At 46.1% G+C, this 23,711-nt stretch overlaps 1 protein-coding gene across 6 annotated transcripts in view; it reads right to left on the reverse strand.

Annotated features, from left to right (window-relative positions):
* RPGRIP1L (RPGRIP1 like) overlaps positions 1 to 23,711 on the reverse strand; it is an 81,001-nt gene that overhangs the window by 35,689 nt on the left and 21,601 nt on the right. For 3 of the 6 annotated variants that reach the window (XM_053270963.1, XM_053270965.1, XM_053270966.1), the window contains 12 exons: positions 22,619 to 22,692; positions 15,326 to 15,465; positions 12,308 to 12,447; positions 11,986 to 12,036; positions 10,139 to 10,318; positions 8,649 to 8,766; positions 7,292 to 7,744; positions 4,297 to 4,433; positions 3,384 to 3,747; positions 2,511 to 2,707; positions 1,483 to 1,566; positions 208 to 288 (listed from right to left, as the gene is read on the reverse strand). In XM_053270963.1, the coding sequence (XP_053126938.1) occupies positions 208 to 288; positions 1,483 to 1,566; positions 2,511 to 2,707; positions 3,384 to 3,747; positions 4,297 to 4,433; positions 7,292 to 7,744; positions 8,649 to 8,766; positions 10,139 to 10,318; positions 11,986 to 12,036; positions 12,308 to 12,447; positions 15,326 to 15,465; positions 22,619 to 22,692 (2,019 nt within the window). Of the gene's footprint in view, positions 1 to 207; positions 289 to 1,482; positions 1,567 to 2,510; positions 2,708 to 3,383; positions 3,748 to 4,296; positions 4,434 to 7,291; positions 7,745 to 8,648; positions 8,767 to 10,138; positions 10,319 to 11,985; positions 12,037 to 12,307; positions 12,448 to 15,325; positions 15,466 to 22,618; positions 22,693 to 23,711 lie in introns of those variants that run through there. The other 3 variants (XM_053270964.1, XR_008311250.1, XM_053270967.1) reach the window with 3 other exon arrangements.

Consider the following 23,711-nt stretch of genomic DNA (forward strand, 5'->3'; position numbering starts at 1 on the left):
ATCAAGGCTGCTTGATTTCTAACAATCCTATCAACAACTCAGGAGGTAAAGCTCTAAGACCAAATTAGAACCAGCATTTTAAATCCAAGATTAACAAATGGACTGACTATCCAGCCAATTCGTACTTTCAAATCAACTTACAAGAAAGAACAGAAGCCTAACTTGGGTTGTGACTCGGTGCTTGGTGAAATTTAAATGGCTTCATACCTGCGGAGCGCTGGAAACAGCAGGCTTGACATCTTTGGTTTTCTGCTCAGTCTCATCATCTTCTTTTTCAGGAATGGGACTCTGAATGATAAGAAGTGGAATTCCAAAAAAATTACTTACCTCTGTCACACTCCATTGCTACCTTGCAATAGGCAGAACATTCGTGATGGATTACAGCAGGCTAAAGTTCCTAGTTGTATTTTTATTTGTTTGCTTATTAAAACTTGGCTCTGATGACTTCATTGACTGTGGAGAGCTGGTCCTGTAGTAGCAAGCCCCCCACCCCCGCAACTGCCCCATTTGCAAAGCAGCATCTGCCCTAGTTTGCATTTGGATGGGTGACCACCTGTGAGTGCTCTCTGCAGTACTATATTCCCTTTAGGGAATTGAGCTATAGATCAGTGGTAGAGCAGATGGTCCCAGGTTTGCTCCCTGGCATCATCATCATCATCATCATCATCATCATCATCATCATCATCTACTACTACTACTACGATGACAAATATTTATATATCGCTCTTCAACAAAATTCTCAAAGCGGTTTACATTAAAAAAACAAATAGTACATAAATAAGATGGTCCCGTCCCCAAAGGGCTCACTATCTAAAAAGAAACATAAGGTAGACACCAGCAACAGCCACTGGAGGGGTGCTGTGCTGGGGTTGGATAGGGCCAGTTGCTCTCCCCCTGCTAAATGTAAGAGAATCACCACTTGAAAAGGTGTCTCTTTGCTCAGCTAGCAGGGGTATCTCCAGATGGGCTGGGAAAGACTCCAGCCTGAAACCTTGGAGAGCTGCTGCCAGTCAGTGTAGACAATACTGAGCAGGGTGGACCAAGGACTCAGTATAAGGCAGCTTCCTATGTTCTTAGGTAAGGATGCACAAAACTCTAGCTACTGTATTACGCTGGTTCTTGCTAGAAATCCTACTGATTCAACACTAGGAGGCCAGTATACTGTGATATCCAAACACCTGACAAAGATGATCAGAACACTGTAACTTGGCACCAGCTTTTTGTCTGTGCTGCAGCCATGGTTATAAGGGCAAGCAAGGTCACAGCATTTGCTGTCATCATCTTTATGGCCCCACACCAGTCTTTGCTTCCTGGAGGATTTCTTGAGGGCAGTGAAAGATCACATAATCACCTGGTAGAAATATTAAGTAGTATACAGATCTGAGAGGCCAGGATAAAATGTGACTTTAGAATGCTGGCAGACGTGGGCTCACTTCAACACAGAGACAAACCCAAGAAAACTGAAAAAAGGCTCAAGCTCACCAGATTTGGAAGCGTGTCCACATCTACAAAAGACACTTTCTTGTCCGCCGGAGCTGAGCGCTGCCTGGGCTTCGGCTGCGGCCTCTAAGAAGCCAACAATCAAAGTGAGTGGAATCACCAAAGTTCATACATTGCTTACTTAATAAAACAACTGGGCTGGCTTGTAATGTTGGGTTGAACTGAGCAGTATTCTTCCACGGACTCTCAGGATTCTTCTGTGGCTCGGAAGAGTAAACAAGCCTCATGTTTCCTGACGCAGTCAACTGAGCTGGGAAGCATCGGGAACGTCATTTTTCAGGCATCCCAGTAGAAGTGAGAATGCTTGTTAGCTGCTACTGGGAAATGCAGTTTTCCATGCCTCCTACCAGTGTTCTCTCTATTCTTTCCCGTTTGTGTGTGGAATGAGTTTTGTTCTGGGTGGGAGCATCAAGGCAATGTGTGCGGACATGCATTCAGAGTGGGACTTTCCTGATTCAACCTGAGTGGGATCTAAAATGAACTGAGCGGACACCAGAAAGTGTGTGAGCGTGCACACATGTGCACACCTTAGAGGGAACAGGGCCTCCCACTCAATGGAAAGGGCCATTAAAGATTTAGAACAACATATCCCATGTCCGAAGGAGTATCCAGGCCTTAAGCTGAAAGATCTGACTGCCGCCCCAAAGAAGTAAGTTTGGAAAAGGGGGAAAATGGTGGTCTCATAAGGGGGTGGGTGGGAGGAAGTTATCCAGGACTTTTTACACCCTTAATCAGAACACTGGGGACCGTAGCTAAGGTCTTGGCTTGGAACTGGGCTGAGCTTAAATGCATTCATGCCATTCTGAGAGAACTGATCCTGAATTAACTTGATTGAGCAGGAGCTCTTCCAGTCAAGACACACATCAGTGGTTGTAAAAAGGATTCCATTTTGCAATTTTGTTAAAAGACATGGGACACTAGTAACAGAAGCATAAAGAGAAACAGACTCTGTTTTGCTCAGTATGGAGAGAGAGATGTCCTAGTCTGCAAGAAAGGTTTAGATGACATACCATTGCCGATGAAGGGAAAGGAGGAGCCACAGAGGGAGGTTCCCCTTGGCCCTTCACTGGTTTCTCATTCTGGATGTAATCCACTAGATCGGTGGCTACAATCGAACCGGCTGGCTGGAGGTAAGCAAATTTCCACTTTAGTTCAACACTAATTGTTCCAGTTGAGCGTCGTTCACAGTCAGTCAGTTCAAAGGTACCTGAAAGCAAAGTGCAAAATGAATCCATATCTTCCTAATATTCAGTGTGGACTATAGGGGTTCCATAATGACCTTCTAAAATTGTTGAGGGTTCCCTTCATTCGAATGAAGATGCATCTTAAATTTATTTATTACAACAGTCCCACCTCACCTTTCTATTCCCCACAAAAGGTGGTTAATAATGTGGCAATTCTCTTTATTTAGCAGGAGGAGAGCAACTGGCCTTATCCATCCCCAGCACAGTATTCCTACAGTGGCGGTTGCTGGTGGCTGTCTTGTGTTTCTTTTTTAGATTGTGAGCCCTTTGGGGACGGGGGCCATTTCATTCATTCATTCATATCTATGTAAACTGCTTTGGGAACTCTTTTGGAAAAGCGATATATAAATATTCGTTGTATCTGTATTCGTTGCAAGTCCCATTGAAATGGATGGAAACTTTCCAGAGCTGTTGTGAAGCTCCTATTATTGCAAAATGCTGAATAGTGAATTACTGGAATGAATGACTGTGAAAGTTACTTAACAGATTCAAAGGTAACATCGACAGTGTGGATTTGATACTGCTAATAAAAGGTAGCAAAGAAACAAGGAATGAGCTAAGCTTGCCATTTCACCCACATACACCCTTCGAAACGCCAACGGATATATTTTATAATTCAGAAAAAGAGCAGGTTCTTACCCGAAATATATCTATCGTGTGCTAAAGAGATTAAAGGCACGCTTGCTTTTCCTATATAAACGCCGTCGTCTGTTTCGCTATCATCAAACACGTACAGGCTCAAGGATTCGGACTTCAGGTAGCGGTCGAGGTCTACATTCATTGGCACGGGGAAGCACATGTGATCAGCAAACTGTGGGTGGTTGCTGCTGGGAATGATGGTGGTATCGTGGTCCGCGAAATCAAAGAACTTGTAGACAACATAAGGACTCGGCTGAAGGTTGCTTTTTTGGCACTGCAGATCGTTACAACACTTTATGGTAATGTGGAGCTCGTTTAAGTTTCCATCTCCTGAAGTGCTGACTTGGGCAGGGCTGAGCATCGGCTGTTTTAACGAGGAAGGGAAACCGCTAATTAAAGCCGGTCAGTAGGCTCATGTTTGTCACTGCTACAAGAGATAGCATACCAGAAAGCTGAAACACACTCAAAGCTCCAACTTAACGTATCTTCCAAATACTATGGCTGGGTTCACACAATCTCAAGGATCCTGGTTAAAAGGTTAATCAGGATTAATGAGCTCAGTGGAGCTGATTGTGAGGACCCAGGATTTCAAGGCAATCCTGGTCAAACCGCTCACCAATCCCCTGCTCTATGCAAAAAATATTTGTGTGTGTGAACAAAAGAGATAGGACAAAAGTGCCAGATGCCTCCAGGGCACACCAAAGGAAGCCAAGCTCAGGTAGCTGTCCCTGGAACTCCTAACAATTTGGCAAACTGGGGAGCACAGAACAACACAAATGTGCCCATGTGGAACAAAGCAAACATAGGACACAATGCTACCAAGCCTGTGCTTGGGAAATTAGCTACATGGAGTGAAACAGAATCAAGATAACAGGGAAGTCAAACCAAGACACCATTAAAACCCTCCACTTGCCTGATCCTTGAGATTTGTCGTTAGGTATCCCAGGGCTTTTGCGCGCTCTTTATACAGCCGGATTGCTTGGTCCATGGGAACTCTTAACCTGACCCAGTATTCCACGGTGCCATAATTGGGGATATCTCTGCCAACGCCTAAAAGGCAAACACATTATACGTCACAAAGCACTGGAGAGTCAAACTTTACACTTTAGCCTTTGAGCACATTAGCATTATCCTATTATAGCAGAGGCACAGCATTGCGGGGGGATCGTTAGTTGGTGGGGCTAAACCAGGGGTCGGCAAACTTGGCCCTCCAGCTGTTCTTGGACTACAACTCCCATCATCCCCAGCCACAATTTATTTACGCAGAACTGAAAGAGAGGAAGAGGGTGGTCCCCCCCCCCTGCTCTCTAGAGTATTGAGGCCTCTGGCGGGAGGGGAAAGGGATGGAACAGGAGCCAGGCGACCAGAGCTGGGGCCAGGAATAGACAGGCAAACCACGAGGGAACCCCCACCGCCTTTCATCTTGTGCACTGAACAATCCAGAGACTGCCTACAGTATTGGGTAATAAAACACTCCATTAAAGTACAGAAAAAATTCATCCTCCCCAGTAAAAATCTGGCAGTTATACTCAGCTTTGAACAACCCAGATGAACTGTTAAAGCAACCTCTGCAGAAGGAGATCGGACAGCGTACGGTTTTATTGAACAAGATGTTTAATAAAGACGGAAGGGGTGGGTGGGACGCCAGAGCGCAGTCCCAAAAGGATCACGACTTTGGCATGGAAAGAAAAGGATGAAAACCGATCTGTCTAATTGGGATTGTGCTATCAGTGGCCATTTACAATTCTCATCTCATTCGGAGCCTGAGATTGTTTGATGTCCAGCAGCACGACATGCAAGGGCCATGCTCAGATCACCCCTTCTCCCTTTGCTCCAGCGCTGGAAGCCAACCCCTGCTTGACTGGAGTTAAGGGAACGGAAGTGTTATTTCTGCAAGCGTGGAGAGGAGCAAAGTTTTATGCTTGGGGGAGGTATGGCTGGTGTTGGGCATGCGAGAGAGGGCCCTCTCTGGGCTGGTGCTCCAGCTACGGAACCTCCAGCTATGGAACCTCCTCACCGGGGAGAAGGAGAATCTGAAGCTGCCTTCTACTAAGTCAGGACTACGGCTACACAGCCGCTGCGGTCCACGATTCCAACCCTTCGGCACTACAGACAGGGGGTTTGCCTGATCAAGCAGCAGTTGCTGCCCGGGACAGCCAGCGCGGCCTGAAGCTCCTGGTGTACCATTGGCTGCAGCTGTGGTTCAAGCTCTGCAGCCTCCTGCTCCTAGAGAACTGTCGCAGGAGGAGGACGCCCCGGTTGCACCACCCTCAGGGGATGAGGGGAACTCCTCGACCACATCTGATGACCACTTGGGCAGCACAAAGCACCAGTCAGACCCATCTGCCATTGAGCATGCTACTTCGGCCGTAACGTGTGGTATCTCCGACAACTCCTTACGGTCAAACAAGCTATGGGGCTATTCACACAGCCGTGTGGGTGGGCAGGGAAGGCAGGGTTTGACCTACCTTCCCCCCAAACGACGGATGGCCAGTTCTTCGGCGCACAAGCCATGCACCCACATGACTTATGCTGCTGGGAGCAGCGTAAGATCAACAGAGGCCGGGACTCATTTCCCCGGGCCCTGGATCTCCTACAAAGCACCGTGCAATGAATACAGTGCTTTGGAGGCACCTGTCTCTGGATCCGCGTGGATCCCAGCGCTCCACACGAGCAGCTTCTATATCACAGAGCATTAGAGATCTAGCCTTTGAGTACATCAACATGATAAACTCACTGGAGGGCCATTATGTACCTGTCAGACCTATCATAGTCACATCTCAGAGATGGCTGCAGCACTGGGGTTAGATGTCAAACTCCCTGTCACTGGTTTAAAGGATCCAGGATACAATATGCTGGCTACCGCACGGTCATCGCAGCCAGTAGCACTCCCTATGTTGCCTGTAATTTCCGGGGCTGCACAATCGTCATGGGAGGTGTTGCAGACATTCACTGGGTAGGTGGGCTTTTCCAGCCAACTCGTTCAGCTGCTGGGTAGGACAGAGTGGGAGGCTAGCTGACGACCACCAACGGCCTTGTTTTTCCTTCATACATGATCACGAAACAGGTGAACGCAATGCTCCCGGAACTGGGTCGGATGCCTCTCCAAGCCAGTTTTCAATCGTGTGGATGAATCTACTGTCTACACCAGGGCTGCTCAACTTCAGCCCTCCTGCCAGATGTTGGCCTACAACTCTCATAATCCCTGGCTACTGGCCATGGTTTACTTGGCGGTTTACAACATAAAAAGAAAAGTTTACAACTTTTTCTGAGCTGGGAATGTTCCAACGGAAGTATTGATGTGTGTGAAATTAATAGGATGAAATGTCACAATTATGATAGGGAACAAGGAGAGCTGGTCTTGTAGTGACTGATTGATTGAAGTGCCGTCGAGTCGGTGTCGACTCTTAGCAACCACATAAATAGATTCTCTCCAGGATGATCTGTATTCAACTTGGCCTTGAAAGTCTCTCAGTGGTGCATTCCTTGCTGTCATAATCAAGTCCATCCACCTTGCTGCTGGTCGTCTTCTTCTTCTCTTTCCTTCAGTTTCCCCATCTTGTGGTGGCAAGCATGAATTGCCCCCTTTGCTAAGCATGGTCCACCCTGGTTTGCATTTGAATGGGAGACTAAACGTGTGACCACAGTAAGATATTCCTCTTAGGGGATGGGGCCACTCTGGGAAGAGAATCTGCCTGCTTGCATGCAGAAGGCTCCAGGTTTCCTCCCTGGCAACTCCAAAATAGGGCTGAGAGAGAGTCCTGCCTACAGTCTTGGAGAAGCTGCTGCCAGTCTGGGCAAACAATACTGAACTAGGTGGACCAATGGTCTGACTCGGTAAGCAGCTTCCTATGTTCCTAAGTGTACAACTGCAGCTCAGGGCTGCAACCTGAGCAGCTGGGACTTACCAACTAAAATGGCTGAACTGTAGATCCTGCCATTCTTCTCCAGTATTTCATGGAATTTCAGCTGGCACGCCGCTGCTGTTTCAAAGTCCACACCATAGGCGTGGTGGATCTCCAGCGTGGCAGCCTTTTTATGAATGTACTGCAAAAAGAAATCATTCACCCGTACCAGGTACTGAGAAGTAAAATTATAGGCTGGGTTAAGGCCCCGGATAACCGGAGTGGTCTGCAGTTCAAAGTCATAGAACGCATAGGTACAGAATGTTGCAGGCTCCTGGTCACCGAAAGCGTTCACGGCTTCTGCGGATAAGATCACTTTGCTGATGTGAATCTCGAACAGGTTCTCCCCTCTCTCCAAGTGGGCCGTTTCATTGAATTCGTCAACTGGGTCGTCTGGCATAATTTCTGGTCTGAACTTGTACTGCTTGGTCCCATAAGCAATATCTTTCAGTTGGGCTACAAAGCAAAAAAAAAAAAAAAAAAAAAAAAGGAGGGGGGATGATATTGAGGAGAGGAGAGCTGGTCTTGTGGTAGCAAGCATGACTTGTCCCCTTAGCTAAGCAGGGTCCGCCCTGGTTGCATCTGAATGGGAGACTAGAAGTGTGAGCACTGGAAGAGATTCCCCTTAAGGGATGGAGCTGCTCTGGGAAGAGCAGAAGGTTCCAAGTTCCCTCCCTGGCAGCATCTCCAAGATAGGGCTGAGAGAGATTCTTGCCTGCAATCTTGGAGAGGCCGCTGCCAGTCTGGGTAGACAATACTGAGCTAGATGGACCTATGGTCTGCCTTGGTATATGGCAGGTTCTTATGTCCCGATGATATGGCTTCGGGGGGGATGATATGGCTTCGGCGGCAATCATAGGGCTTTGGGATGGCTCGGGCATTTTGGTGCCTGAGGCAAAGGACAGGTTGACACCTACATCTATGGATGGGTGCTTAGTGTTCTCAGGCCATGCTGCTGAGTATCACCAGCACACAAGCACTTTGGCTATTCCACCAGGCCAGACAGTGACAGCAAAAGTGTTCCTAGATTGTGGTGGGTGGGGGGGAGAGGGAAAAGAAAAGGCACGTCCCAGCATGGTGAGGTGAGAGAAACGAGCAGCATGTCCTAGCGTGATGAGGAAGAGCAGTGGCCCCTGCACCAGTGCAGGGACTCCCAGATGTTAACTACAACTCCCATAATCCCAAGCCAAAAGTCACTGTAGCTGGGGTTGTTGGGAGTTGTAGTCAACAACACCTGGGAATCCCTGTTACAGGGAAGACTGACCCACATCCATTTTCCACTTCCCTATTCTACTGGCCAGTACAGGTCAAACCCCAAACATCTCCCGCCATCAAAAATCCGAGTCCTGAACCGACACACCTTCCAGTTTTCGGATCCGCATGGCCCTGACATCAAGGAGATGGACGTATTGTTCCAGTTTTAACTCGCAATCTTGCTGTAAAGCCTCCATCTTCTGTGTCACAGCTTCCACTTCAGCCTGATGCAAAGAAAAGAGTAAAACAGATGTAAAAAATTAGATAGGCACCAATGCATCTTCTACCTTATCTGCAGAGAATATGTTGTTGATTTTATGCAGCACAACTTGTGCAAGATGATCAAGTGATTTGCAGGCGTTCAGCATGCTGAATAGATGTGCCCCAGGAACCAAATTGGGTGTCCCTTCAACACACCAAACTTCTGAAAATCAAGCAACCAAGGCATGCCCCACAAGCCAACACCGGCTGAGGCCTGTCTGTTGAGCATGCACGGCAGGGCCTTTTCGGTTATTGCCCCAGTCTGTGGAACTTGCTCTCTCAGCTGTGATCTGCATGGCTTCCAGCCTTGAGGAGGAAAGTGAAAACTGCCCTTTTTATTCGGGCTTTTGGCCAGTATGCTCTCCTTTGGTCTTTTTAAATTATTAGCTGTATTTGTTCTGTTTGTATGATGGTATTGAATTGATTTTATAAAGATAAAATCAATTCACTACCAACATACAAACAGAACAGGGTGACAAAGGGCAGTAAATAAATATAAATATGAAGTCATTCAGAAACTTCAGTTAGTTCAAAATGCAGCGGCCAGACTGGTCTTTGGGGTAACCTGGAGAGACCATATTACGTCTGTTTTGAAACAGTTGCATTGGCTGCCGATATGTTTCTGGGCAAAATACAAAGTGCTGGTTCCTACCTTTAAAGCCCTGAATGGCTTGGGTCCGGGCTACCTTAGAGAGTGCCTTCTTCTGCATGATACCCATTGCATGTTGAGGTCATCTGGAGAGGTCTGTCTCTAGTTACCACCAGTATGTCTGGTGGCGACTCAGAACCGGGCCTTTTCTGCAGCTGCTCCTGGGCTATGGAATGCATTCCCGGCAGATATCCGTAAATAAGAACTTGCTTGTTTGACCTGGTCTTCAAGGTTTTTAAATTGTTTTTAAGTATTTTAATTGGTTTTAAATGGTTCTGAATTGCTTTACAATGGTTTTATATTGTTTTAAGCAGTGTGTTTTAAATGGTCTTTGTTTTTATGTCTTTATAAACTTGTTGTGCACTGCCCAGAGCCTTTGGATGGGGCGGTCTATAAATGCAATCAAGCAATAAAAATAAAAATAAACACAGCTCCCTCCAGACCTGTTTGCACACTCTTTCTTGGTGGCGGATGTTGAAGCTGAGTGGGATTATGGACTCTCAGAATAAAGAATTTATTGCAATTACAACAGCAAAGTCTGATAGACTTCAGCTCCTTGAGATTTGGTTAAGTGCCACACAAAAGCCTTGGATTCATTAATCTTGATAATCAGATTCATCGAAAGGAAAAAAGGCATAATGACAGATATACCAGCAGTCAGCTGAAAAGTAAAGAAAATTACATACCTGATAGTCTTTGTTAATTTTATGCTGTACAATTAACATGTTGCGTGTCTTTTCAAGTTCTTGAACCGTTTCTGCATGGGTTGCCTGGAGCTCGTGCATGGAACGTTCCAAGTCTTTATGGAGGTCATCTTCCACCTTCTCCAAAAATGTGAGGTCTCCACTTGCTTGCTGCCGACGAACCTGAGCCACACAAGTTGGCAGTTTCATAATCAGCTCTAATTTCCTTTTCCTTTTCAAAGTTTCTTTTTAATTGAGACAGATGGACCTCTCACTTTCAGGCATTAAAATAAGTCTGTGCTTGAAGACCACTCTTCTAAATTTCTCTATGCTTTGAGGAAAGAGAACAAAATCCACCCAGAATCACTTGATAACCTGCTCTGTAGCCTAGTCATATGCAGGATTACCCAGGGTATAAGTTCTGCTGAGTTCAGTAGGACAGAGTTATTTCACCGAATGCTGAGACTGAGCTACAACTCTGTAAGCCAATTCAAATGTCACTTTTGCCACAAATGTACCTGGTAACCTTAGGAAGGCCACCTTATTCCAGTCTCAGACCCACCCCTTGAAGTATTTGTAATGTGGGTGATAATAATACTGACCTATTTTACATTGTTATAGTGGACCAACTTGGATACTTGTGTTTTTTCTTTCTAACACAGCAGCCATGGAGGATAAGGATTGGGGCCTCGGGGAGCGGATTTTTAACCCTTCCTCCTATGCTGCAGCCATGATGAAAATTATGCCTCCGCAAAACGAATTGCCATTGGTGTCAATTAGAGCTTCTCCCTAGGGCAAACCGCAGTTTTGGAGGGGGTGAAATTAGGACCATGGCACAGAAATGGATTAAAACAGGGCTTGACAAATCCCAGGTGCCAGGGAGCCATGGTGCCTAGAAATTTAATCGTGGTGCTTAGCTTAGGATATTCAGTGGAAGAGTTATTTTGTAAAATCTTCATCTGTGACAAGCAGCCCTGTTTTTGTCCTGAGGATGTTACTTGTAAAGAGAAGCTCCTTTACTCTCCCCTTCCACAATGTTCATCACTAAGTCCAGAAATTTTATCAAGGGTCCACTGTCTGGCTCCTAGCTCCAAAGAAAATTTGTCACGGCCTGGGTTAAAAGCCCCTCTGTGTGGTCCAGACACCCCCACCCGCTGTAGTGTTTGATATTTTAAAAGGGAAAATCATACATGCAAGAGCAAACTATGCATTTAAAGCAATGCATTGTGTGCCCTTCGCATCAGTGCTATTTTGTTGTAAACAGAAGAATTACAAACTAGGTGCAAGAGGCAAAATGTATTTTCTCCATTGTACTTTGTATAAATAAGCAAGCAGCAGGGGCAGGGTGAAAAAAAAACCCACCCACATGTTTCCAGAGCGTAACATTTTAGCTTGGCTTCTGCTTTTAGATCCTTCAGAATTATTTTTATATTCTGCAGGATCTGTAAACAAAAGGTTGTTTAGATGAGACCTGTGCAGGACAATGTGATAACAGGAAAAGCAACTGTCTTCATTTTAAAAACATCCCCCCCCTCCAAAAAAAGGAGGGAGCGGGGAGGGAAAAAAGCTTTAAAGCAAATGTGTCTAGGCTTTAGGTTAATTCACTTTTGATGTTGCAATGAAATATGCACATAACCTTAAAAAATCCTATCCTGCCATTTCTCTTTCTCTCTCTCTGACTCCTGCTTTTCCAAAACTGAAGGCAACATGTCCAACATGTACAAGCAAGAAGCATTAGCTGGCAGTGGAAGTGCAAGAAAAGCCTCTCTGATAAAGCGCCATGCTGCAGGAACACTGTCGCGAGAGGATGGGGGAGTCTGAAACGCGGTGTGGGGGTCTCCGCAAGTCACCTTTATCAGCACGAGCGCCTCGCTGAGTTCATCCGCCTCGATTTCGCTCTCCTGGAACAGTCAGTAGGAAGGTGGTGTTCAACAGGGATAAATAATGGAGGGAGACACAGAGAATACACGGCACATTCTGGCTAAAACATGACATTTCTGCTGGATATGATGAATAAGTCAGCTCTGTCATCAGCCGGCGTTCTTTGGATGTGGCTTTTAAGAAAAGGCGCTTTTGCTGGGCGCATAAAATATAGAAAGCTCCTCTCCTCTACTCCCTCCCCACCCTGGCCACTTTTTCGGTCATTTCTGAAAACAGAAAGGAAGAGTTCACCTTGGTGAAAAACTTCATGCGGTTCTTCAATTCATCCAGCTGTTGCTTCTGCCCCAGATAGTGCAGCTGTAGTTCTTTGTTCTCCTGGTCTAGCTTTTCATTTTGGTCTCCAAAAGGTGGGCGGGGAGAAGATACACATTCTAGTTAAACCGAGCAGAACCTTTTAAATGTCAACAGTGGTCTTCAAGCCTACTTAGGAGTGTTCTTCACTTCTTCTTCATAGGAACATAAGTGTGGTGGGGTCTGGGTTAATCCATTCCTTGATCCTGGTCAGCTTTTGAATGGGGCTTTAGTTACTTGTATTCAAGTCCCGGTGTAGAGGCGGGGCTAACAAAAACAGCCAGCAGCAAGAGCACGGAAAAGCACTTGCCTCTCTGTACATAATATCCATGCCATTAAACTGTTAATATTCCTGATTCCACTCCACTGCCTTGAACTTGCATACCACAACTCTTTCCCTTGGACTCAACACTAAGAAGCTGCCTTATACCTGGTCAGACTAGTATTATAGAAAGATAGGAGGCTGCCGTCTACTGAGTCAGATCATTGGTGCACTTAGCTCAGTTTTGTCTACACTGACTGGCAGCGGCTCTCCAAGGTTCCAGGCAGGAGTCTCTCCCAGCCCTACCTGGAGATGCTGCCAGGAATGGAACTTGGGACCGGCTGTGTGCAAAGCAGATGCTCTACCACTGAGCTACAGACCTGTCTCCTGTTCACCCAGCTTCGTACTGACCAGCTGCAATGGCAACTCTCCAGGATCTCAGACGGGCCTTTCCCAGCTCCCTCTGAAGCTACCAGGGACTGAACCTGGGAGCTTTTGCATGCAAAGCACATGCTGTACCCCGAGCGCTAGTCCCTTTCCCACGTACTGACTGCCAAAGAAATTGTTTTGAGAAGGATTCGGGGTGGGGGTGGGGAGTCCGAGTTGCAAGGGGAAAATTAATGGCACTTTCTAGGTTTGTGAAATGTATTGGGAGAAAAACAGGAAATCGTGGTTTGTTGCAAACTGTGAACAGAAGCATGAAATTATGCATGAAAAAGGAGGCATGGGAATATACATGAAAGAGGAGGGAAAGGGGAAACATGGGGACATGTCATACTTGTACCAGAGTAGGCCATTATTTCTGAAATGGGTTGGGGCTGTAGCTCAGAGGTAGAACATCTGCTTTTCATGCAGAAGATCCTAGGTTCAGTCCCTGAAATCTCCAGGTAGGGCTGGGAAAGACCCCTGCCTGGAACCTTGGAGAACCGCTGTCAGTTTAGTATAGACAAAACTGAGCTAGATGAGCCAAGAGTCTGACTCGGTATAAGGCAGCTTCTTATCTGTCTATGTTTTCTGTCCCTGTGTGGAACTGTTAGTGAGAACGAGCATAATGTAGTGGTGAGAGTCCTGGACTAGGATCAGGGAGAATGGAGTTCAAATCCCGGTTCAGTTCAAACTCGCTGGATTATTCTGGGCCAGTCACTTCTTGCTTTGCCTAGTCTTCCTCACAGGGTTGTTAGGATAAACACATCATCCTGCTCTGGAGGAAGAAGAGTAGGGTATAAATGTAAAATGAAATAAAAACTGCTCCAATGGGCCAACATTAGGGGTGTACACGGACCGTTGAGCACAGTTCGGTCCCAATTTGAACCAAATTCAGACCGAACCGCAGGTACACAAATCAGTTCGACAAACCAGCTCGGGTTCAAACTGCTTGAAACGGTCTAGTTCTCGACGGTGGGGTTCACGATTCTGCAATCCCTAGCCAACATGACTACTTGTGCTTTCTCTCTCAATTAAAAATAGAATAAATATGAGCCATGCACACCATGCATGTGGTATGCATGGCTCATATAAAATAAAGAGAGACTTAAGAACACAAAGATTAAGATAATCTACTGGTAAAACAAACTGCTGTCAAAACCGGTTTGTGCTAATAACATCATCTGTAATCAATGTACACAGGGTACTGACCTATGCACTGAAAAACGAATGGGAAGAAAGAGCCTGCAACTAATTTAAACACTAAACTGCATTTAAATGTTCTAACCCAAAGGATCACAGAACCTGAAACTAATCTGCACATTTAAGGCGCGGGGGGGCGGGGGCGGGGGAGGGAGGGGACAAGCAACCCAAACATTTCTGTGTTATGTGTTATCTAAACAAACACATGGAGTTTCCAAATGGCAGTCCACCAATAAATGGTAAACTGAACTGGGGGCGGGAGAAGAGAAAGGAGAAATAAACACGATTTGAAATCAGCTTCTGTCGAGAATAGGCAGTTCACGTGGCCCATGGGTGCAGCAGAATTCTAGGATTCCAAACTTTGCTTTTGTCTGTTTTAAGTTGCTAAGTCCTTGCATTTGCAAAAACAAACATACACAAAGTTGCAGCTGAAAGACACTGAAATTAAAGTCAATGAAAATTATCCTGAATGTGCATTGTGTTTTAGAAAAGGGCCCTTCTTATTTTATTTATTTAGTTATAGTTTGATTTCTGTTCTGCCTTGCATAAAACGAATCCCAAGGTGATCTTATGCAGTTATGACGGCTTTAAAAGGGAGTGGGGATGGAGCTCAGTGGAAGAGCATCTGCTTTGCAGGCAGAAGAGCCCAGGCTCAATCCCTGGCAGCATCTCCAGGTACGGTTGGGAAAGATTCCTGCCTGAAATCTTGGAGAGCTGCTGCCAGTCAGTGTAGACAATACTGAGCTAGAGGGACCAAGGGTCTGACTCGGCATAAGGCACCTTCCTTAGTCCGTAACCCACAAAAGCCAAAAGGATAGGAAAACTGATCCCCACCACTGACATGTGCCCTTATGCCAGGGCTGCACAACTTCAGCCCCACTCAGCTATTGTTGGACTACAACTCCCATCATCCCCAGCCACAGTGCCAACAAAAGGATGATGGGAGTTGTAGTCCAACATCTGCAGGACGGCCGAAGTTGTGCAGCCTTGCCTAATGCAGACAAGAAGAAACCCTTCCTTATGGGTACACCTCCTCAGCCCAGGAAGTAAAGTTGCTTTAGCTGCTGTACCTCGTTCCTTTTTAAGCCTGTCCAGGATGTCGTTTTTGTCTGCTAAATCCGACTTTACAGCAGCCTCCAACTGAGCAATTTGCAGCTTCAGCTGCTGCTCCTTTAACTTCCATTGCGGGTCGTGGGTCACGCCGAAGGCACTGAGAAATCAGAGAGAGAGAGAGAGAGAGAGAGAGAGAGAGAGATGTCCCCCCAAATTAAAGAACGACATATGTATGGCATATGAGGAACTCTCAGAAATTGATTTCAACAGCAAATAATAAAAGAAGGGAGGGGAAAGGGAACAAAAAAACCTCACACTTTTAGTGGGAGAGATCATTGTCATCATGTCTTGGGAATTAAGTAAACATATGCTGGTCTGCTGCTGTTGAAACCGAGGCGCCTTTCTCAGGCTGCGGTTGTGGAACATGAAAGTGTCTGTGGGATGAGCAGCGGGGACTGGCCTCAATTTAGAGCTGCAGAGTCAGAAAAGCTGGCAGCGCGCAGACGTTTGTGGGGCTCGGGAAAGAATTCAGACGTCTGTTCCGGAGGAATCCGTCGTTCAAAACCTCAGCAACAGACGAGTGACAAAACCATCTTTTCCACATACAAGCCTCTCCGTGTACCAGGCTGGGGATTGCCCACTCCATCCATTCAGAAGAACTGGGGAGAGGCGGAAGAGAGGAAGCCTGGAGGCAGCTGGCTGCCGAATCAAACACCGGCTGCGAAGCGACAACGGTCCTCGTATCAGGCAGCAGCCACTCCGATACCCGTTATAAAGTCTTTGTATGCTCAAAGCGACACTACAGCCATAAATGGAAACCTTGCATTGCATTTGAAATTTTAATAATTTCTAAAACTTGTTCTAATAACTATTTTATTCTATTTTTATTGTGTCGTGCATTTTAATCTGTGACTTTTAAATATTTTAAACTTCGTTTACCGCCTAGGGATGTACATATCAGGCGGTATGAAAATATGATAAATAGATAGATGGATAAATAAATAAAATAAAACCACAGCAGCAGTTCTCTGGAAGATGGCTAAAAGTCACTAAGTAAATAAATGGAAAGGCTTGGAGAACACAAGACAAAAAAAGGATGCGCAGCTTAAAAGCGGGTGTGTGCAATGTAGACTAATCAGAGTAGGGGGAACCAGAGTAGGAGAGCCGCGTGCACTCCTGATTGGCGGTTGTGTGAGTTCAAAGGTCATAGTAGGAGGAGGGGAGACTGATCGTGTGGGAGCTGGGAAGGACAGCTTTTTGTCCATCCTTGACAAAATACTCAGGATAGAATGTGGATTACCCGCATCTGTCCTATCCAGCTCCCGCCTCCCGCACGATCACTCTCCTCTCCCCCCACCTTGATCTTTGCATTCACTCACACGGCTCGCCCACCCTGATTAGGATCGTGAGGACAAACCCAGAGGGTCTCACAAGGCCGTAGTTAAACTATCAGCAAAAACAGCAACTATACGGCATTTTAAAAACGTATTTAATATATGTACGCTGCCCAAAACCTGCGTCTCTGGGCAGTTTACAATTAAAATCATCAAAACATTAAATTAATTAAAATCATTTAAACAAACATTAAAATCATTTAAAACCCAACATTAAAAATTAAAATTATAAATCTAATTAAAAGCCTGGGTGAATAAATGTGTCTTCAGTGCCTTTTTAAATGTTGTCAGAGATGGGGAGGCTCTTATTTCAGCAGGGAGCGTGTTCCAAAGCACAAGGGCAGCAGCGGAGAAGGCCCGTTCCGGAGTAGCCACCAAGCAAGTTGGTGGCAACTGCAGATGAACCTCTCCAGATGATCTCAATGGGCGGTGGGGTTCATGACGAAGAAGACGTTCTCTTAAATACCCAGGGCCCAAGCTGTTTAGGGCTTTATAGGTTATAACCAACACCTTGTACTTTACCCGGAAACCTATCGGCAGCCAGTGTTGCTCCTTCAACACGGGAATAATATGGTCTCTCCTGGATGACCCAGAGACCAACCTGGCTGCCGCATTCTGGACCAACTGTAGTTTCCGGACTACGTACAAGGGCAGCCCCACATAGAGTGCATTGCAGTAATCCAGTCTGGAGGTGACCAGCATATGTACCACTGTTCTGAGGTCGTTTATCTCAAGAAACGGATGCAGCTGCCATATCAGCCGAAGCTGATAGAAGGCACCTCTGGCCACCTCCTCAACCTGGGACACCAGGGAGAGGTTTGGATTCAGAAGCACCCCCAGAGTTTTTATGATATTATGGAGTTTTCCATTTTCAGCTTGACATTTATTTCTCAGTGGTTGAGAAACTGTAGGCTGCTTCTAGAGCAGCACTAGGGCAGAGTTTGACCCAGCTTTGCAAAGTAGTCCAGAGAGGCTGCTGGTCCACAAGAAACCATTTACTGGCCTGCCTCCCCGGATGGATCAATATCAAGCTGTTTATGGCCGAATGGGGAAGAACCCCCTTTTGGCTGCGGCTCAGTAGTAGAGCATCTGCTTTGCATGCAGAAGGTCCCAGGTTCAATCTCTGGCATCCCTAAGTAGGGCTGGGGGAAATGCCATATGAAACCTTGGAGAGTTGCTGCCAGTCAGTGTAGATAGACAATAGTGAACAAGATGGATCAATGGTCTGACTTAATGATCTGACAGTATAAGGCAGCTTCCTATGTTCCTGTGTTCCTAGGTCACCAAGGGACCTAGAAGTGACAGGCTACTCTTACTATAGGTGACCAGGTTAAGTACAAGCCTGATTTGATGACATATCAGGCTTGATTATTTGATTACTACTACTACTACTACTACTACTTATTCAATTTCTATACCGCCTTTCCAAAAATGGCTCAGGTTGGTTTACACAGAGAAATAATAAATAAATAAGATGGATCCCTGTTCCCAAAGGCTCACAATCTAAAAAGAAACAAAAGATAGACACCAACAACAGTCACAGGAGGTACTGTGCTGGGGGTGGATAGGGCCAGTTACTCTCCCCCTGCTCAGTAAAGAGAATCACCATGTTAAAAAACTGATAAATAAACTCCTGCCTCTTGTGGGGCAATGAGTCTTGCTACTCATGGACACAGCTTTTCCTTTGTTTGTGAACTTGCAGAATTCCACTGATATTCAGTAGTGGGTGCCCCAACTTAGCCATGGACTTGGGTGGGCTGTGAGAGATCCCTGCTCAGTCCTTCCCTACACACTATCTGTAAAACGAGCATAACCGTGGCCATCTGGACACAGTTGTTGTGGGAATGTGTAACAGCACCCATCTTGAGACTTAAGGTGGGTTTTCAATCTAAAGAACATGCGAAAAATGCAGAGGGGACAGATGTGACGAGTTTCAGCCCACTTGTGCTGTGGAAGATCACAGATACAACCTGTACTGCTGCTTATCTCCTATATAATATAGTTCTGCAGTTTTCGGCTGCCAGAAATGATCATGTAATTTTATTGTCTGAGCATTTGTACATTTCCAACAGTAACTTTACAGTCTGGCTCTGGTTAGGTTCAGAGCAGTTTAGAATTCCAGTTTCTCCAAATCCACATAATGCCAATTTGAAAGACATCCAAAATCGCTCCACGGCTATCATCTCCTTCACATTTAGGACTACATTCCAGCAGAATCCATTTGGAATGTCCCTAGAGTTCACTTTATCCTGCTGCATTTTGAAGCTGTCTGGGTATCTATAAATGGCTGACTAGGCAGAACAACATGTGCTTCACGTGGACAGTGTGCAGAACCAGATCAGCATTACAGGGCCAGAGGAAAGCAATCCTTGCAACTCAAGAAATGGGTTTATTCGGTTTCCCCCAAAGTAATATGACTAAAATGTCAAATTTGCTCTTCATCAGACCTTACAATCCTAGTAAGGAGGAGAGCTGGTCTTTTGCTAGAAGGAGGAGAGCTGGTCTTGTGGCAGCAAGCATGAAATATCCCCTTTGCTAAGCAGGGTCCACCCTGGCCTGCATCTGGATGGGAGACTACATGTGTGAGCGCTGTAAGATATTCCCCTCAGGGGATGGGGTCACTCTGGGAAGAATACCTGCATGATTGAATGCAGAAGGTTCCAAGTTCCCTCCCTGGCTGGATAGGGCTGAGAGAGATTCCTGCCTGCAACCTTGGAGAAGCCGCTGCCGGCCTGGGTAGCCAATACTGAGCTAGATGGACCAATGGTCTGACTTGGTATACAGCAGCTTCCTATGTTCCTTCCTATGTAAAATCAGACACGTCGCTGATGTCTGTGCAAGTTTATTTAAACAAAGGCAGCTGACAAAGTCACTCTCTTCTCCATACTTACTCCCATAATGCCCTAGCGCAACGTGTAAAACAGCCCTCCGGGGAGAGGAAGCTCCTTCCTTCCTTGAGCGGACGGGCACCACTGGGTCCAACCCAAGTGGCAAAATCCGCATCAATGGCAGTTTTGCAAGAAAGAGGGAGCTTATGATTCTCTACTCTGATACTGTGTGCCATCTTAGATTTAAATGGGGGCGAGAATCAATCAATACCAGCTCCCATGGCCACCACAGTCTTGCCTCCAAAGGACATTTAAGCTGGTTTGTAAGCGTTGATCAGCAGATTTACACAGTAAACGTTTAGAGGATTAATTGGGGGTTTAATTTTCACTGTTCACACGATCATGAATAGGGTAGGAGATGCCTCCTAGCCTAGTCTGGGAACTGAGCACGGTGGTGCTTTCCGATCGTCCGTGAATTAAAGACAAGGTCGGAAGCGCAAACAGTGATTGTGTCCTTAGCAGCAGTTGGGTGTCCTACCCAGGAGCTGTACCCAGGTCTTTAATGAGGTAGGAGGAAAAGTCCTCTAGCTACGCTTGCTGCTTAGCAGACGATCAGAGACTGGAAAATGGGAGCGCGCTCAGCTCCTCCACTAGAATACAAGTCGTCCCCTACTCTATTCATGATTGCGTGAACTGTCTTATTTAGAGTTATGTGAGCAGAGGTGGGTTTTCTTTCAGGTTACTTGGTTCAGTTACTGTTAGAGGAGATGGAAAAGAAAGATGGCTCTTTTAACAAACAGTAGCAGCTTCTGCGCATTACATTGTGTATTAGCTACAAAAATCCTTCAATATTTCAAGCAGACGCTTATCGAGGTTCAACTAGTATGCAATTCATTAACTGCTTAAAAGGCAGATGATTAAGCAACTAGAAATTCATGAATCAGTCAGCAGTCCTAGACATAAGGAACGGTGTGAGGACACCTCCCTGTCTTGTGAATGGGTCCAGGCTGTGCTCAGATCCACACACACATACAGTTGCTGGAATTGTAAATGGGATGAACACATGAAGAACACCTGAAGTAGCCTTATACGGTACCTTTTCCAAAGCTGAACATGATGGGGATGGAACCTGAGATACGAGGCATGTGTTTTACCACTGAACTATAAACCATACTCTGAGTAGGAAAGTAGCTGTCTCAGGTTTTAGACGGCGGTCTTTCCCATTACTTTCCATCTAATGCTCTTACCAGATATGCTGAAGATTGCATCTCGGACCTTCAGCATCAGAAGAGCCCTGCTGGATCAGTCCCAAGGTCCATCTAGTCCCACCAGATGGCTCTAAGAAGCCTACAGGCAAGAGGTGAGGGCACATCCTCTCTCCTGCCGTTGCTCCCCTGCAACTGGTATTTAGAGGCATTGTGCTTCTGAGGTAGGCCTATAGCCAACAGACTAAAAGCCAGTCTAGGCATCCCTGAAAATGCTGCAGAATGAAGTGTTTAAATCAACATGGAAGGGGGCGAGACCACACATCCTGGGTCCACCTCAGCTGCAGGCGTGTGGGTGCATACATGTGTACATAAATGTGTCCATGGACACCTCCTACACAACCTGGCATTCTAAATAAATAAACCTTAATCTAAAAAGCCACCTTTTCCTTTACGCAAGAACACAATTCATATCTTCTACAGATGACAGGTTCTTCTTCCACCCCCCACCCCTCAATCAGGTGTTTCCTCATTAAGCCCCTGCAAATTGGCTGTAATTGCTTTAATTTTCTGTTCGGCACCAGAAAATGAATTCGGTGCCCTATCTCGTTTCATGTTCAGTAGCTTTGGCCTCCTAATTTTTTTATTTATGTGATATTAAGCACTGCTGACAGAATTTACACAGGCTATTACCTCAGAGCATTTTTACAGAAATATAGTCATGGCCCCAGCCTTCGACAGTATTGCACCTGAAAAGGCAAAATGACACCACACCATGCTTCGTTCTGGAGGTCTCTCCCTCCCCCTTTTTTATTTTTTAAAGACACCCTGAGCTCTCAGCTGAAGGCAAGAATATGGTACCTGCCCCCTAATCTCCTGTCCTGAAATGGTTCACATCATGGCCTCTGTTCTGCCAACCTTTGCTTCTTCAGCTGGAAGGGGGAGGAACTTGGAACCTTCTGCAAGCAAGCATGCAGATGTTCTTCCCAGATCAGCCATCCGCTAAGGGAAATATCTTACACATGTAGAGGCTCTTCTCATGTGCAGCCTAACCCAGGCTAGGGAAGCCCAGCCCGGGTTAGGCTGCTTGAGAGAACTGCCTGGATCAGGCCTGAACTCGACTGGGCAGCACTGCCTAGCCTGGCTTTTTAGCCTGGTTTTTAGCCTGGGTTAATGGTGCCAGAGTGCCGTTAATACAGGCTCCTGGGTTGTGTATCTCCTTGGACTGCGTTCAACCCAAGGACACACAGAGACGGGTGCCTAGAGAGTCTCCAGGAGGAATCCCCCAATGTACAGTGCTTGGTGAATTGTGGGATACCCAGAGGCTGGGAGGCACTGTCCCGGCCTCCGGAGATCTGTGCTGCCTGGCGCAGCAGTGGATCATCTGGGAGTGCGGTCTGCGTTCCCAGGAACATATCATGGATAGTCTTGAGCAGGGGGAATGCAAGATTTGCTGCCCTGCTCCACAGGTTGCATGAATGACCCCACAGTTTCCCATCCAAATGCAAACCATAGCAGACCTTGCTTAGCAAAGAGGACAATTAACGCTTCCTACCACAAGACCACCTCTCCTCCCAAGGAGCTGCTATGTTTTTGAATGCCCATAATAGCAGTCCACATACACCCAAAAATAAAAAGATGCTTTAGGCTAGTCTAAAGAATTTGCACTCCTTTTATGCTGTAAAACAAACTGTATTTGCAGCCCTGCTAAGTCCCCAAAAGTCTTTACCAGGCAGCATTCTGGAAACGCAACTCCAGAATACCTCAGAACGAGACTGAGAGATTAATTAGCCAGTTTTTTAAAATCTCCCAAGGCCATTTTAGCTAACATACCAATCCAGAATGGCAGTGTTCAAAGAATTCTGTTATCAGTTATAGTTTACCTGTTATATAACTTATCATAGTTCTCCTTTAAAAGGTCCCTCTCTTTCTCCAAATCATTAATTCTATCTTGCAGCTGGAATGAAGAAGAATTTGACAGGTCATGCCACTGAAAACTTTAAAAAAAAGCAATGATCAGTGATACAAACAGGCTTCCTTGCTAGCTACATGGGCTGTGTATGTCTCCTGATTGGCCCTGATGTCACAGCAGGCCTATGGTCAATGCTGTGATGTCACAGAAGAGCAAGGTAGCTTTCTCAGCAAGCATCTCACCAACTGAGATGATTAAACCAACCCACCTTTTGCACTACAGACTTTCCCCCTTTGCAATACGTACAAAATATTAGTGTTCTGGGTTGACCCATACAATTTTTTCTTGCCCTCCAGGTGGAATCAAATGAACATTTCCCATCTATTACACAACAACTGTAGCCATTATCACGGGTTAGGAAGAATGTGGGACTGTGAGCTCACTGTAGGAGGAACTCTTCTACTCTACCTCAAGAGCAAACTAGGCTTGTTGTATAGATATCCATTGTGCGTCTGACCCCAACAGATTATTCAGATTCATATAAATCTGTCTTAAGAAGGGTATCATGTGGGGAAAATGCAGAAAAGGACAAAGTGATCAGAGGGCTAAGGCACTTAAGAACATTAGAACAGCCCTGCTGGATCAGGCCCAAGAAGGCCCATCTAGTCCTGCATCCTGTTTCGCACAGTGGCCCACCAGATGCCGCTGGAAGCCACAGGCAGGAGTTGAAAGGAGCATGCCCTCTCTCCTGCTGTTACTCCCCTGCAACTGGTACTCAGAGGCATCCTGCCTTGGAGGCTGGAGGTGGCCTATAGCTGTCCGACTAGTAGCCTCTAGTCTGATAGACCTCTTCTCCATGAGGTTATCCAAACCCCTCTTAAAGCCATCCAGGTTATTGGCTCTCACCACATCTCATGGCAGAGAATTCCACAAGTTGATTATGCGTTGTGTGAAAAATGCGTTATGTGAAAAACTTGTAGAACACTTGTTCTACAAGTGTGTAGGGCTTGCTGTTTAGAGAAGAAATACAACCAAGAGGCAGACGTGATAGAAATTTATGCAAC

The sequence above is a fragment of the Hemicordylus capensis genome, chromosome 9 (assembly GCF_027244095.1).
Source record: "Hemicordylus capensis ecotype Gifberg chromosome 9, rHemCap1.1.pri, whole genome shotgun sequence".
NCBI classification, from domain to species: Eukaryota; Metazoa; Chordata; class Lepidosauria; order Squamata; family Cordylidae; genus Hemicordylus; species Hemicordylus capensis.